General features: G+C 43.3%; 1 protein-coding gene and 1 long non-coding RNA gene across 6 annotated transcripts in view; one reads left to right on the top strand and one right to left on the bottom strand.

The window, feature by feature from the left end:
* Positions 1–917: 917 nt before the first annotated feature.
* The window catches only part of PRICKLE2 (prickle planar cell polarity protein 2), a 360,971-nt gene continuing 345,647 nt past the window's right edge, over positions 918–16,241 (bottom strand). For 4 of the 5 annotated variants that reach the window (XM_017875016.1, XM_017875018.1, XM_017875019.1 and 1 more), the window contains one exon: positions 918–5,791. In XM_017875016.1, the coding sequence (XP_017730505.1) occupies positions 4,917–5,791 (875 nt within the window). In that variant the 3' untranslated portion in view covers positions 918–4,916. The remainder of the gene's footprint in view (positions 5,792–16,241) is intronic. The other variant, XM_017875017.1, reaches the window with a different exon arrangement.
* Positions 9,367–12,250, top strand: LOC108531531 (uncharacterized). The gene is made up of 4 exons (XR_001886190.1): positions 9,367–9,407; positions 10,397–10,637; positions 11,607–11,787; positions 11,901–12,250. It is a non-coding gene; the product is annotated as an uncharacterized LOC108531531 (long non-coding RNA).

Consider the following 16,241-nt stretch of genomic DNA (forward strand, 5'->3'; position numbering starts at 1 on the left):
ATGAAAAAAAAAAAAAAAAAAAAAAAAAAAAAAATAATAATAATAATAATAATTAATTAATTAAAAAAAAATGGAGGACTCATAGTCCTTAGAATGTTAAGTCAGGGTCCATGATCGTATCATGACACTTTATGGAAAGATATGAAAATCAGCTAGGTAGGTTTGAGAACAGACCTTACTGGTAAGTAATTCTCTCTGAACAATTTAGAAAAGCTTGGTCAGCAACCTGATGAACATCAATGGCCAAATGCCGAGCAGAGTGAAGGGATATCTCAGAGAACTCTCAGAATAGAACAAGAAGATTTTTCTCTATCCTATGGATTCATCATATTCAAAACACAGAAATGTTTTCCTAACACTACGTGACTTTCCCCTCCTTTATATTTCCTTGAGGAAAGCTAGTTTTGTCAGCAGGAAGTAAGCTTATAAAATAGTATGGCTCCCAATAGTGAGTCATATTTTATGGGAGTCTTGTGTTGACTAGGCTACTATTATGAGAAAATGGAAAAAGAATCCAATTTTTTCTTGATCTTAACTTTGAAGACTATTTCCAAATAGTCATAAGAATAAGCTCTGGTATCTGCTGAGGCACCAGAGGGATAAACCACTGGAGACAAGGCAAAGGCCATTTCCACTTCTCTTGTGCTTAAAGAAATGTACCTCAAAAGGTGGCGATCTGAAACTGCCTTCAACAACTGGCAGTGGAGGCTTGGCTACTGAGTCCTGCATATGCAAATGCTGTCTGCAGAGCCCATTTTAAAGCCCTGAAGGTGCAAAACAGTTGCTAATAGCAACTGTCCTGGCATGAAGTATTCAGACAACTGGTTCAGTTTTCCACTTTCCTTTGTCATGGACAGATCTTCCTTCTTAGGCTTAAGTGTCTGTTTTCTGTTAGAAATACACAAAGAACACTTCTCCTTGGAATTTAAATATTTGTTATTCTTTTTGTTGTTGTTAGGTGGGATTAGATGAAGAATAAGATGAAGTCCTACCTCACCTCTGCAAAATGAAGACTGCCTATAGTAATTGGCAGAGAACATGAAAATGGCAAAGGAGGTGAAAGAGATTTTTTTGTCCTTTAGCCTAAGAAGTCAGCTTCCTTGAGCCTCCACAACCTGGGGTGGGGAGGGGAGGGTGAATTGGAGTCTCCGTATTACTTATAAATATTGGTTCCTAAATGTTCCTAACTATGCTTCCTAAACTGTTTTTATTCTATGGCAAGAGAACCAAGGGTGGAAAGACAGATACGAATCAGTTCACAAATAAGATTTGTTAGCAGACCAGTAATATCAGTTCTGATCAACTGGTCCTGGCTGGTTGGAGTGTTGCAAAGATCTGTGAGGCTGCATCCACATTCTCAGCGAGAGTATACAGTGATGCATTGGTTGTATCTGCTTAGCTTGCAGGGAGTGCAGAGCACATGCCACATATATGTCATCACAGGCCCCATCTGAACTCAACAATAGCTAGTAGTACCCAAGAAGCAGAAAGCTGCTGCAGAAGGAAGAAAACATAATTTTGTTATAGTGCAGGAGCATCCTACAGGAAATGAGGATTAGAAAGCACTACTCCCAGGTCCTGTGTTAGAAACACAAAATTGCGTAGCTGGTTGGGGTTAGAAAGAAAGGAATTAAAAAAAAAAAAAAAGGTGAAAGTGGAAAGAAGCGGTCAAACAACCCACACCAGGACTTCTCCCTTGGACATATGAAAAACCAGGAAGCATGGTTCTGATCTCCCTTACCTCATTCACCTTCACACTTGGTAGAGATCCCACAACTATATGACAGAAGGAAAGTGCCCTGAATACCATCCTCAATGCCACCTGGCTGCTAAGAAGTCTTTTCACAGTACCAAGGGTGGTATGGATTGGCAAAGCCTCTCAGGAAACTGTCAATAACTTATATTTCCTGGGCCTGGGAACAAGCCAGCTATGTTGCTACTGAATTGAGCAGCAATAGGAAATGAACTGAACTCCGAAGTTGCAGTTCTAACCAAAAGACAAGAAGATCAATATTAGGAGAGGTGGAAAAATAACAACCAGGGCATTGGAGAAGACAGAACACTGGAAAAAGATTACTATTCTGGATACCAGTCTGTTGAAGATGGAATTATGATCTAAGAGGAAATGAGTACAGTCCCCACTCACAGGAAGAGCTTGTCCAATAAGAGTTAATGGTTTTGATGGAGGAATTAGGTGAGGACCTTAAGTTCTTGCCTCAGGAAAGAATGCATTGGGAATGGGATTCTGGGATGTGATGTGTGAGCTATCACTAGCAGGTGGAATTCCAAATACAATGATGTCCTTTTCCTCAATAGGGCATTCACTTGGAGGTTCTGCCATCATCGTAAGGAACTGGCCTTCCTCATTCAGCATTCTCTGTAAGGTTGCATTTGGGGTAAGAAGAAATCTGCAATGGTAGAATAGAGGGAGGTAATCTTGCGAGTAGACAGTTTTACCCTGAAGCTTGTATGTCATTTCATCTCAAGCTTTGAGCAGTTCAGTCCCTGGATGCTCTCTGGGCATCTAGACTTATGCCTCCAGACCCCTCTGGGCACTGGCCATGTGTCAGTTTTTAGGCCACCTTCTTTCTGCTGATGGTGGTTGAAGCTTTCTTTGAGAAATGTAAGAGGTATTCTGAGAAAAACAGAGTTAGGAAGCAACTTTTTCTGGGAGAATTTCTTTCACTGGATTTGGGGCCACAGAGGACAGACATATTTTCAACTGTTTGCTAAGATAAGTGATCTACTTTTCCCCTTCTCTTTTCTTTTTCCAAAATTGCCTTTTTAGTTTCATCAATCAAGGAACTTAAAACTCCAAATTGGACCCGCACAATTTCTACCAGAAACCTGCCACTTTAGTAGCACGGTGTTGCAAATTATTTCTTAATCAGTTTGCCAAGCAGTTTACAAACTTACTATACAAACGTAATAGAGTTAATTCTCCGGAGGCTCGGATAATTAATGAAGCATTTAGATATGAAGATAGCATGCGGAAAACAGCCACAACCAACATGTGCATTGCTTTTTTAAAAAAATCAGTGACAATGACAAATGTCATATTAATACCTGAAAAGCAAATTATTTTAATACATCCCGAATGGAGTGCCATTACCATGTCCTTTACAGCCTTCCTTTCCTCAGACCCATCTGGGACGGGGTCTGAAATACTGCTTTTGACATTCTCTCCATAAAAAATACTAGAAAATGTTTACTACTATACTGAAAAGAGATCACGCTCACCTCACCATGGCAGATGGCCACTGTGATACACCGGGCACTACACTGACAGTACATCTCACTACAGGTGGGTCCTCCGATGGATTATTTCAACTGCCACAATCCATTAAGGGGAGGAGGAGGATGGAAGAAACCAAGCGCTTCATTTTTAACTGAAGCAAGGTAGGGAGTTTTATTTTACTATAAACAGCACAACCGTTAAATGTCTTCATTAAGCAAACTCACTTTTGAGCCCATTTTCTGACCAACAGTCCTCAAAGTTCAAAATGGAAATCCCCTCCCGACAAAGCCGTTTTTTAAAGTCGCTGCACTACTGAAATCTCAGTAGCTCAACCTTCCTGAGTAACCCAGATGCTCTGGTTACTGAGCTGGTTACACTGGATTCTTTCTACAATCTCTGGGAGCTCTTCGAGACGTGGTTGTCACCTGTCCTCTGTTTCATTTCCAGTTCTTCTTTTCCCTGACCTGCCTTCAGATTCTCCTTTAACTTCTCCCCTTGACCTGCTTTCTGTTTTCAAATAGCCTTGTTCCTTCTCCAGGCATGACATGTCACACGCCGTCCCTCCCAGAGCCCCCTCAGAATCCTTCTGTCCCTCAATCCCAAATGCTTAAGTTCATTTGCTTTGAGGACAACCGGTTGTCAGGCTAAGGCAGCAGCTCTGTCTGCCTTGGTAAAGGAAAGCAGATAATACAATCCAGGAAACATGAGCACCAGAACATAATGCCACATTCAAAACAACGTCATGCTGACATCACACAACAGCACCACTCACAGTCACTTTCACTTTCCCCAAGGGATAGATCAACATTAAGTAACTTCAACATTCCCAGCAGGGATGGCATTTCTCACAGAATTTTACTGACACTGGTTGGTTTCTCTAATTGGCAAAAATTACATTTGCAATTTAAAAAAAATTACTACCACTTTGTAGAAAATAAATTCTACTGAGGGTGGGAGCAGACTTAAGGATGGCTCCTTAAGATGGAATGGAGCATAAAATGCTTTGGGTCTAATAGTTATTTTTTTTTTCAGCCACAAAAAGCCAAATTGAATATATTCCTTTGAAAAAGGTCTCACCGACATGTAACAAATTTGTATAGGAAAAAAAAAAAAAAAAAAAAAGGTGGTACCAGGCCACCATTTAATACTACTCAAAGACAATGGTGGATGTGCATGCAAGTCCCCACTGAGTCCTACGATATAGAAATTCCTTTGATATTACAAAATACAAAAATATTTTATCAGAACTCTCATTTACATTGCATTTACAATGGACATGTAAATAACTTAGTCTTGGGTCCTGGCTAATAAACAAATTACTTACTGAAAAAAGGGTCCTAAAAGTAAGAGAACCAGAGAGGATAAAAGCGAGCAGGAAACAATTTGCCATCTTGGGAGATGGCAACTCAACACAGAACTGATGGGAAGGAAGTGACCAACCCTGGCCTCAATAGAGTCTACTGTGTTTCCAAAGTGAAATGTGCAAATAATATTCAACATGCCAAGAACTGTGACTACCTATTGAGTCAATCTGTAACCTTGCCTCCATCTACTGACGCATTTTCCCTTTTCTCCCCCATAAGCCACCCCTAAAAGCGCTTTAACATTTAAAACAGTGCAAGTTTCTGAATTTACATTCTTAGCTCCCATCTTCTCCCATTCCCTGATCCTAATCATATTAAGAAATGATACAGTTTTTGCTCTTCTGTCTTTTCCTGCTGTGCAACTGTCCTCTGCCACCTAAGGTGGAAGATTTGGGGAGGCCGTAGGAGCTGTATTTGTGCAGTAGCTCATCGCTCGTGACGTATCGCAGGCGCGCTGGCTGGGGGATGGGTTCTCCTAGGAAATAGCCCTCGTTGTCAGACTCTGAAGAGGAGGAGCAGGTGGAACACCAATCATACTCCGCGAAGTAGGGTCCCCATCGGTCCCCAAAGGCATTCTGCAAAGCCAGGTCCGACACAGTCCTAGGGCACTGGCCGTACAGGTCCCTCCGGGACCCATGCCCCATGCTCTCCTGGAAGCTCCGCTGGCGCATGAATTGGTCATAGTCCTCCCTGGCTCTCAGAGGGGGCCTATCTTTTAACCGAGAGATGGCCTCGCGTTCGCTGGCCAGGTGGAGGGCGTTGTCGGAGCGAGAGCGTCGGGAACGCCTGGACCTGTGAGGTCGGAAGCGGCGGTTGTCGTCGCGCGAAGTAGCTCTTCTTCGGGTGCGTTCGCTCATGGGCTGGATCCTCACGCCCTCCTGCCCTGGCAGCTTGCTGCCCGCCATCCCTCCATCAAAATCAAAGCTCTGATGCATCCTTCCGTGGGACTGCAGGTCTCTGTAGCCAATGGGGTTGCTGAGTTGGTGGAGGTTTCCCTCCATCTCCTGGTACTGCTGGGCAGAGAGCAGGCTGCGAACCGACTCTGCGCTCCGGAACTGCATGGACGAGTTAAGAGTGCCCATGTTGCTCAGCTTCTCAGACACATTCATTCCAGAGTCTTTGCTGAGGTCAGGCATGGAAAATCGGGATAGGTGCTCCTGGCGCTTGGCACCACCATCAGCAGAGAGGCCTGGGGGAGAGAGGAGGGGACCACAGAGATTAATACAGATGTGCAGCAATGGGATCACTGTCACCGCTGGTCATCTATATAGGGTCATTACATACCGTTGTGCACTTATGTACTGCACAAAGACCCTCTCAGGGGGCACAGGTGCCCCGTGAGAGGGTTCTCCCCACTTCACAGCAGGTCACTATCTACCTAGACGGGGCACTTGCTTAAAATGCATCCAGAGATGTATTTTACCAGTTGCTAGTTATTCCAAAGGCTCATTCCAAAGTTACTAAGAGCCCACTGTGTATCTTATGCATGATGCTTCCTCTATATGAAGTTTCACTTTGCAAAGTACTTTAATTACAATTTTGAGTCTAATGATGCACTATAAGCTCTGTAGGATAGATATTTTGGATGAGGACACTTTAAGCTATAGAAGCTGGATCATGCCCAAGCTGTTTCTGGCAACACTGAACACTGGTTCCACAATACCGGGCCAGTTCACTTCTCTGTTGGCCTGCAGCAGTTTCCTGTTTTGCCTGCTGCCCTTAGTGGCAGGTGGCTCCCTATCAAAAGTGTCTTGGACACTAAGTGACTCCCTAGGTATAGATAAAGAAATATTTACTCTCTCAGACCATTCAGTGAATGCTCCAATGTTGTAAATGGGTCCCTAGCAGCCAGAAGATGTGGGTGGGACCCCAGGGGACCTCTCTGTCGCATGGGTAGGGACTTCTAAAAGTAAAGCAGTGGGTCTGATGCTCTCTAATGGCAGGTGCCCCAGCAATGGACCTCCATTTCCTAAGTGCTGTCAAATGAGCTCCTGGCATCCCTCAGATGAAAACCATTTTGAAGGTGGTGAGAGATACTGACTCCAGTAACTTCCATTTTGCTCATCTTCAAGCAGAGCTCTCTCAGAAGATGTTTAAGAATGGGCCAGGTGGTAAAGTCTCAGCATTTTCCACTCGTTATATGTTGCAAGGATCAGCAATTTGCCATTTCTGGTCATAGACAACATGCCTTTGGATTGCAATGGCCCATTATCGCCCCTACCACTGATTATTCCTATCTTCTACTGAGGCCTCCAGCTTCCTCTTCTGTGACAAAACCTAAAACAGTGTTACGAGCACTTTGCAAAATTACTTGGCAATATTTACTAAAGCTAAATACACATACACATATATGAATTATGAATAAAGCCGCTCTGAATATCCTTGCCCATTTTTTGTGGACTTAAGAATTTCTGTTGGGTGTATGACCAAGTGTAGAAACTCCACAATTCTCCATCTTTGCTCTTGGTTATAGAGCAAACAGAAGTTAGTAAGAAGGTCCAAGAAATGGACAAGGGTATTCAGAGAAGCTTTCTTGTAACAGCCCAGAAATGGAAACAACTCAAATGTCAATTATCAGGAAAATGGATAAATATATTGTGGTCTTTTCTACCATTCCCCACTAAAAGGAATCCAGTCTCTTCAGAAAAATGGCCAATACCAGGATAAAGGCAAGAAAATTAAAAGAACCAGGATCTTGTTATGCCATAAAGTAGGAAAGTATTAAAATAAGATATGGTGGGGGTTTGTCAGAAGAACACTGAGCCTATCTTGAAGGGGCCCCCACTGGCCAAATCTGAACAATTTGAGCATTAAAATATTTAAGGGAAGTAATGATTTATAAACCACTGAAACAAATAGGAATTCACAAGTCCATACTGATAACAGATAAATAAAAACATAAATAAATAAATAAATAAATAAATAAATAAATAAATAAATGGGGGAAAAGAGAAGGCTCTATGTATAGTGGAATGCCAACCGCTGTCAGTAGAGTAAGTTCACAAGGAGGAAGGGGGTGCTAGCTTTGGAAAATCATTTTATAACCATTGGAGGTAGAGTGCTTCACACAAGAATCAAAAAGTGTGCTACATTTAGGGGGTAAAATTTGATGGGAGAGAGCATTGTTTTAAAGTGTTTCCCTACACATTGCTTATTAGTTGCAAGGGAAGAATTAGTAACTAAACAACGGTAAAATCAGACAACACCTTGACCTGAAGTTCAAACTTAACATCCCCGGTGAGATGCAACTGCACCCTGTATGCCTCCAGTTGAGATGTACTGAGAAGGGCACACTATCGTTTATGTAGTATTCCAGTCAAGAATGTATTTCCTGAATGTATTCAGGAGGAAACATTAGACAGATCCCAAAAAGCAGGGACATTTGTTATGAAAAAAGGGACTGTAGTCTTAAGACCAAACAAGGCTGAGAGAATGTTCTACATTAAAGGGTACAAAGGAAACATGGCAATTACATATAATACCTGATCCTGGACTGGAACCTGCTCAGTAGGGAAAATAAATGCTATAAAGCAGGAGTTCCCAGACCCCAGGCTATAGACCGGTTAGGAACCAGGCCACACAGCAGGAGGTGAGTGGTCGGTAAGGGAAGCTTCATCTGTACATACAGCCACTCCCCATTGCTCCAATTACTGCCTGACCTCTGCCTCCTGACAGATCAGCAGCAGCATTAGATTCTCATAGGAGCGTAAACCCTATTGTGAACTGCTCATGCAGGATCTAGGTTGTGTGCTCCTTATGAGAATCTCATGCCTGATGATCCGTAACTGTCTCCCATCACTCCTAGACGGGAATGTCTAGTTGCAGGAAAACAAGCTCAGGTTTCCCACTGATTCTACATTATAGTGAGTTGTGTAATTATTTCATTATATATTACAATGTAATAATAATAGAAATAAACTACACAAAAATATAATACACTTGAACCATCCCAAAGCCATCCCCACCCCCTGACCCCAGTCTGTAGAAAAATTGTCTTCCACAAAGCTGGTCCCTGGTGCCAAAATGGTTGGGGACTGCTGCTATAAAGGATAATTTTTGGTCAGCTGAAAAAAAAAGGAACATGGGCAATAGATAGAAGTATTACGCTAAGTTTACTGTGGTCAATGAATAATGGTGATAATGTGGGAGAAGATCTTTATTCTTGAGAAATATGTATGGAAGGATATGGTGGTAAATGGCCCAGATGGATGCAATTTGCTCTCAAATGGTTTATAAATAAAATGTGTGCATGTGTGTGTGCGTGTGTGCATGCATGTGAACATGAAAGAACAAATGTGGCAAAAGGTTAACAATGGATCAATCTACGTAAAGAGTACATTATAGGTGTTGTTTGTTCTATTTTTGTAACTTTTTTATAAGCCTGAAATTATTTCCAAATAAAAAGTTTCTTTAACATTGGAATATATTCATGTGATATGATGGTTTTTAATTCTGAAGGAAATTTGGAAACATCTGGACACATTTTTGGTTATCACTATTAGGATGGGATTCTACTGGCATCTAGTAGGTAGAGGCCGGAGATGTTGCTAAACATCCTACAATGTGCAGGATGGCTTCCTTGCCCGCATACAGAATTTTCCAAACCAAACTGTCAACAGTCTCACAATTGAGAAACCCTGATATGATGGAATTTTACACAATAATGAGAACGAATAACTACACCCAAGAACATGGATGTATCTCGTAGAAAATGCTTGGACATGCAAAAAGAATATGTGCTGTATGATTCCGTTTATATGAAGTTCAAGAACATAGATAGGCTGAGGCTATCTATAGTGATACAGGTCAGGGCAGTGGGAGGGGGTATGAAGAAGGCTGCTAGGGCACGGCAATTGTACTATAGCTAAATCTGGATGGTGATTGTAAAACAATACACATGTGTAAAAATTCACTGAGGTGTAGTTTTAGTATTTGTTTTTTTTATTTTGTGTAAGTTATATCCCAATAAAATGGAGTAAAAGTAAAGCAACGTTTGGCCAGGTGTGGTGGTTCATGTCTGTAATCTCGGCACTTTGGGAGGCCAAGGAGGACGGTTTGTTTTGAGTTCAGGAGTTGGAGAAAAACCTGGGCAACATGGTGAAACCCTGTCTCTACTAGAAATACAAAAATTAGCTGGGTGTGGTGGTGCATGCCTGCAGTCCCAGCTACTCAGGAGACTGAGGTGGGAGTATCACCTGAGCCCAGGAGGTCGAGGCTGCAGTGAGCCAAGATTGTGCAACTGTACTACAGCCTGGGCAACAGAGCGAGCCCCTGTCTCCAAAAAAATAAACAAATAAATAAATAAATAAAAATAAAGCAATGTTTGTTAAAGGGTCAAATTTTAACATTGGATATGCCTATAAAGAAATTAATATGCCAAATATCATAAACTCCAGTAATTTTTTGTTTCAATTTTATTCCTGGGATAACTGTCAGGGCAACAGCAGTTGGGCCCTCCAATCACTTGCTTACTCTGCTGCTTATCTCTGACATACAAATCACAAAAGCTGATTTACAATAGCTTAATCACTTCCAGAGCCTCCCCACTATGAAAGCAGAGAGGAGAGGATAACAACCTAAGATGATGAATGAGTGGTTTGAGTGGATGAACTCTAATAAGAAAGGAAAGAAAACATCTTCAAACTCACATCTAGAAACAAAAGGTGGACACAATGATTTTTGCAGGGCTTTCTACCCTAGCTCTTGAGTAGAATTAGGGTCAGCATAAATAACTTAGCAAATACTATTAATTCCCCAGCATGCTGTTCTCCCGAACCGTCTTTCATAAGCCCAGAAGTGCAATGTTTTTGAGAGCATCCTGCTTGTGAACAGATTCCTATTTCTGTGAGGAGGTGACCTCCAAGAGGAGCAGCTTCTATTCTGCTGGGAGGTGTATTGCCTTCTGGTATCAGGCTTCTGCATCCTGGGAAAGCTCGGGATACCCTGAGGCACCCCCTTGAAAAAGAAAAGAGCTTGATCAGAGCAGGAGGGCCCTGTTGCACAAGCCCAGCATCTACTATCAGTTTTACTTAAATGTAAGCTATTCATTCCCCTGGAGGATGTGTGGGTGGCACTGGAAATACTACCTGCTCACTCTAAAGAGGAAAAGTGCCTCTCTTCTGATTCATTAACCCAGATTTTCCTCCAGCGTCTTCTTGCATGCAGGGCATGAACAGAAAGGCCAATGTTGACCAAAGATGCACAATGATTGTGTACTTGCCTCTAAAAAGGGGAGTTCTGTGGTTACTTTCATTACTGGCAAAATCCAGAGTCCTTATGCAGACCTTAAGGCCCTACGTGACTTGGCTCCCTTCTCTCTCTCCAAGATCATCAACTGAACACTCCTCCTCTCTTAACTCTGCTTCAGCTGTGCTTACATTCCTCCCCCTCTCCCCAAACACAACAAGCTCATTCCAGCAGGCCTTGGAAAACTCTCCCCTTTGCATGCCTGAATTCTTCTGTTTGTTAAAGTCCTTGTGTAGATATCACCTCCTCAGCAGTGTCTATCCTGAACACTCCTTCTAAAGTAGCAAAGTTAGTTGTCTTCTGGCCAACCACTCACTATTGCACTTGACCATTTTTTAAACAACCCACCCTGACTTATTAAGGTCGTATGTAAGTTTGTAGCTGAATGAATCCCCTGGGAGCAGGGATCTTCTCCCCACTCTTCACTGTATTCTTGCAGAGCTAGCAGTGCCCAGCAGCCTTTGGTGCTCAATACATACTCACGGAATAAACAGAAATGGATTCTCACGTTACCTACAGCTTGGAAAAAAGCAATCACCCTCTGACCTGGAGTGGGTCAGTGCTGTGATCCACATGGGTGGGATTCCAAATATCAGGAACAAAATACCATGATCACACCTGTCAATCTCCATCTCTGGCGATTCATTATATAGCCCACAATTTTAAACTCAAAGTACACGTGATTTATAATGAGCTCCCTGCACTGCAGAAATGTTTTCTCCTTATTAATCACAGCTCTGGTGATGTGTTTAAATTAGCAGCTGATACTGTCTCCAAGATGGAACTGTACTGTCACAGGTCACACTCCAACTTGAGAAACATTCCTTCCCCCTCTAACTGCGAACAGAACTGGAGAGCTACTTTCTGGCTGGGTGACTTGGGGAAATTTTTAAACCTCTTGAGATGCATCAGTAAGATGGGCATAATGACAGGATATGAGTGCTAAAGCTGTAGTGATGATTAGATGAGGAAAACATATCTTTCCTTTTTAAGGTTCATCACGACTATGGTGCATCTGTGTAGTTTTTGTTTCATCTCTGTCTTCTTGATAGATCAGCAGCTCCATGAGGGCAGAAACTGTGTTCCTGTTTGCTAGCCCTGACCTCAGTACCTGGTATTCAGTATGCAGGAAGAAGGTTTAGTAAGGCCTAAAATTCCCCAAGGAAGGAAAGCATGCCTCAAGACTGTAAATGCCTTCCAGACATTTACAACGCACACCGATGATTTAGCTCCCTTTCAGTAGGGTCTTTCCTATATTATTTATCTATTATTTATGTGCTGGGGCAGAGACATGAAGAAAATGGAATTGTTTAGAACAGGGGTTTGCAAACTACAATGGCCAGTGAACCAAATCCAGCTCACTGCTCCCCTCCTGTTTTTGTAAATAAAGTTGTATTGGAACACAACCACACCTATTCATTTGCATATTGTCGAGGGTTGCTTTCCGGAGTTGGGAGTTGTGACAGACTGTATGACCTGCAAAGACTCAAATATGTTACAGGCAAACAAATACTCATTGACTGCATGATTGTATGGATTAATGAATTTGAGAAACAGGGCCTGATGTAGTGATATTCACTTGAACACCAGTCACTGTTGTAAATTATCTGTGCCTCTAAACCATGGCTGGGATTCCTCCTCCACACAGATGAAGTTCAACTCTTCATTCCATTTGTCTGTGCTGAACAAGATCCAGTGTCAAAATATTGCAAATCAATAGAGTCCAACCTAATGGGGCTCTAACATGCCCTTATTCTCCTGTAATAAACACATTTTTCTTTTCTTGTTGCTCAAGCCACGGGGTGTGTGTGTGTGTGTGTGTGTGTGTGTGTGTGCGCTCAAGCACATGTGTGATAGGGAGGTGGGAGCTGCAAGCTAAATTTGCCAGAGAACTCTGGCTGCAGCACATAGTCTAAGGCAGTATGAAGGCCCCCACGTCCTCTGGAGGATCTGGCAAAAGAATCCCACCTGATGGCAAGGAGACACAAACGCCAGATCATTTCCCTCTCAAGCAGAGCTCTGTTTTCTTAATTAACAGAGAAGATTTTCCCCTGCCAAATAATGCAGGTTTAATGAGAGGTGCTCAGGGTGATGATAGAGTTAAATGCAGTGATTTATCCATATCCCAAGGGTCAGTGTGACTGGGAGCTATGCAAACGTCCACGCACCGCAGGGGTGCAGGTTCCCACAAGATCCATGGCTGTGCTTCTACAAAGAGAGGTCAGTATCCAGTTCAGCCTGCTGTTCTCCGTGGTTTAACTGCCAACACGAAGGTGTAGTTGGGGCATTCTCTGGTACACTGGCATTTCTGTCTGAGTAATGTTCCCCTCTCTACAAATAGGAGGTCTCACACAAACTGGCGTCTGCAAGAAAATCAATGTCCTTCAAAGAATGCTCAAGGTCTGATGGAACAGAAAGAAAATCTTTGCTGGCTTCCCTCCCCCAGCTCCCCTCCTCCATGTCTTTGGGGGCACAAGGTATGCATGCAAGTCCAGAAAGAAGAAAAAGCAGACTAAGATTGAATGGCGGACCTTAGGCACATCTTTCTGTTCCTTATTTACTGTCCTGTCTCATCCCACTCTGCACAAGAAGACAGAGAGCTGTGTTTCTGCCAACTTCAAAGACACATTACCAGCCAAGGTGGCTCACTCCTATAAGCCCAGCACTTTGGGAAGCTGAGGTGGGAGGAGCTCCTGAGCCCAGGAGTATGAGACTAGCCCTGGAAACATACTAAGACCCCTATCTACAAAATCAAAACCAAAAGTTAGCCAGGCGTAGTGGTGTACACCTGTAGTCCCAGCTACTGGGGAGGCTGAGGCAGTAGGATCACGGTTACAGTGAGCTATGATGACACCGCTGCACTACAGAGCCTTTCAAAAAATAGTATTTTTAAAGCATTCACATTTCTGTGCAGTAAACGAAATAGTATCTATTCAACCATGCCCTCCAGACACTTACAACTCATATTGATGATGTAGCTCCCTTTCATTAGGGTCTTTCCTATATGACTCTCATTTTCTTTTTTGCTGAGATAGAAACATGAAGAAAATGGAATTGTTTAGAACAGGGGGAGTTGCAAACTACAGTGGCAATGGGCCAAATCCAGCTTACTGCCTGTTTTTGTAAATAAAGTTGTGTTCAAACACAACTACACTATTCATTTGCATGTTGTTGGTGGTTGCTTTCCAGATTTGGGGAGCTGTGACAGAATGTATGATCTGCAAAGCCTCAAATATTTACTTTCTGGCCCTTTACAGACACAGGTTGCCAACCTCTGGTTTAGCATGCTGCAGCAAGCCTGAACAGTCCTGAAGTCATGGGCGCTACACAGTTTAAGCCTCTCAGATCATGCAAAAAGTGTCCCGAGGTACATGTTTGTTTGTTTGAAGGATGTGTGAAAGTAGCTTGATCAGGTCCCTTGGGATCCTTTTTCCAACTAAGTCAATCGATTTCATCAACACCCTGAACTTCAAATTGGCAACAGCTGGAGAGATACTGTCATCTGGGCAGTGGAGCTTGAATGCCACCACATGTTTCTTGGTGACAGGGCATGGAATGGCTCGAACAGAGTATGACAAAGAAGGCTGGGGGTGGGGACAGAGAGTGGGACAATATGAAAGCACTCGAAAGTGTGATCTGTGGATGAGCCACAATGCCGTCCCTTGGGAGCTGGTTGAAACTGCAGACTGTCAAGCCCTCACCAGACTTGCAGAATTCAAATCCACATTTGAACAAGATCCCTGGTGATTCCCACGTTCATGAGAGTTAGAGGAACACCAAGATGCTGGGAGTTTCAAGGACGATTTTCTTTGCAACACAAGGGTGCTTCTACTCAAGGAAACAAGACCCTCATAGTCTCAGAGACTCTAATTCAGGATTTCCCAACCTCAGTACTGCTGACATTTTGGGCTGGATAATTCTTTGTTTGGTGGGCTGTCCTGTGCACTTCAGGATGTTCAGCAGTATCCCTAGTCTCTACCCACTAGATGCCAGTCGCACATCCCTCTGGTTGTGACAGCCCTGAAATGTCTCCAAACAGTGCCAAATGTCCCTGGAGGGCAAAAATCGCCCCCAACTGAGGACTGCTGCTCTAACATATCCTGTCCTCGACCTGCTGCTTGACAATAGCCCAAGGGGAGCTCTGTTCCTGTCCACCCAAGTGTTGCAGTGAGTTAAACCTGCTCTACCCCACCCTGCAGACAGGAGCCTCTTCACATTGGGGGTTGTCACCTCTTCTTTCTAAAGAAGGATTATCAGGGCTCTGCCTGGTTGGGTGTGGTATGTCCCTAAAACTGGGGAACTTTAAAAGTTATTTTCTCTCTAAACTCTTCTTAGAAAATTCACATTCCTTTCTCTCAGTGGGTATCAAGAATTGCCCAGTTAAGGCCTTTGCTGTCTCATTTTCCTGGCAGGTTTGAAGGTTTTGAAATCCTGAGTTTTTGATGCATCTTTTTTACTTCCTTACTCCAGTCACCAACCTGTCTAGCAGGTCTCAGGTGACCAGCAGATCACAAGTTGGCTTGCAGTCAGTTACACATCTGCCATCTGCTCTGGTGCTACCAGGAGCAGTGCTGGTAGTCTAGGGAACAATTTCCTCTGCCAGCTGCACTGGGGAACGGGGAGGGAAGGGGGAGTCCAAGCCCTGGGGCAGGGGTGGGGGAGGGGGGGGAGTATGCATAACTTCTTACTTCACACTCCCACCCCCCAGGCTTGGCCTGCCTTCTCTCTCAGGGACAGGCTGTTTAGGCCCAAACTAAAGAACAGCCTCTTTACAACCAGCTGCTTCCAAAGAGGGTCATGGACTGATTTTGGTTTTCCCAACAATAGCAGCTTTGTTTTTTTAGCAGCATTCATTCTAGGGACTTGCCTTTGAACTGGAGGTTGGGGAGTGACAAGCATTATAATGGGACTACAATCACTTCTCTTACAGACCCAGTACAGTTACAAGGACAAGTCGGATAAAAACTTGAGTGTGGACTGGAGGTTTCTTACCTTCTCTCTCTTTACTTGCTCATCCTATTAACTTTCTGATAAACCAGTGACCCCAACAAAGATGGAATCAATTTTAACTCATACCACTTGTAAAAGTGAAGGAGGAAACCAGGAAGGGACATCTTCTAGAATCATGTGGAGTCAGCTTTAACAACCACCACTCAGCTCCATGGGGGATTCTGGTTGTATTGCCACAAAGCATTTGCTAATTGAAAGGATGCACGACAAATTCAGACCAGTTGAAGACTGTTTGCCAGAGTTTGCTCTGGGTTTACACTGACCCCATGCTGCTTTCTAGAACCCATTAGTTTGGGTCAATAAGCAGACCATGCTGTATTTACTTGGGAAACACTTGACTACACGAGGACAAAAGCTAAATGGCACCCAAGTGGTAGAGAGTG

Source organism: Rhinopithecus bieti, unplaced genomic scaffold (assembly GCF_001698545.2).
Source record: "Rhinopithecus bieti isolate Rb0 unplaced genomic scaffold, ASM169854v2 scaffold_8601, whole genome shotgun sequence".
NCBI classification, from domain to species: domain Eukaryota; kingdom Metazoa; phylum Chordata; class Mammalia; order Primates; family Cercopithecidae; genus Rhinopithecus; species Rhinopithecus bieti.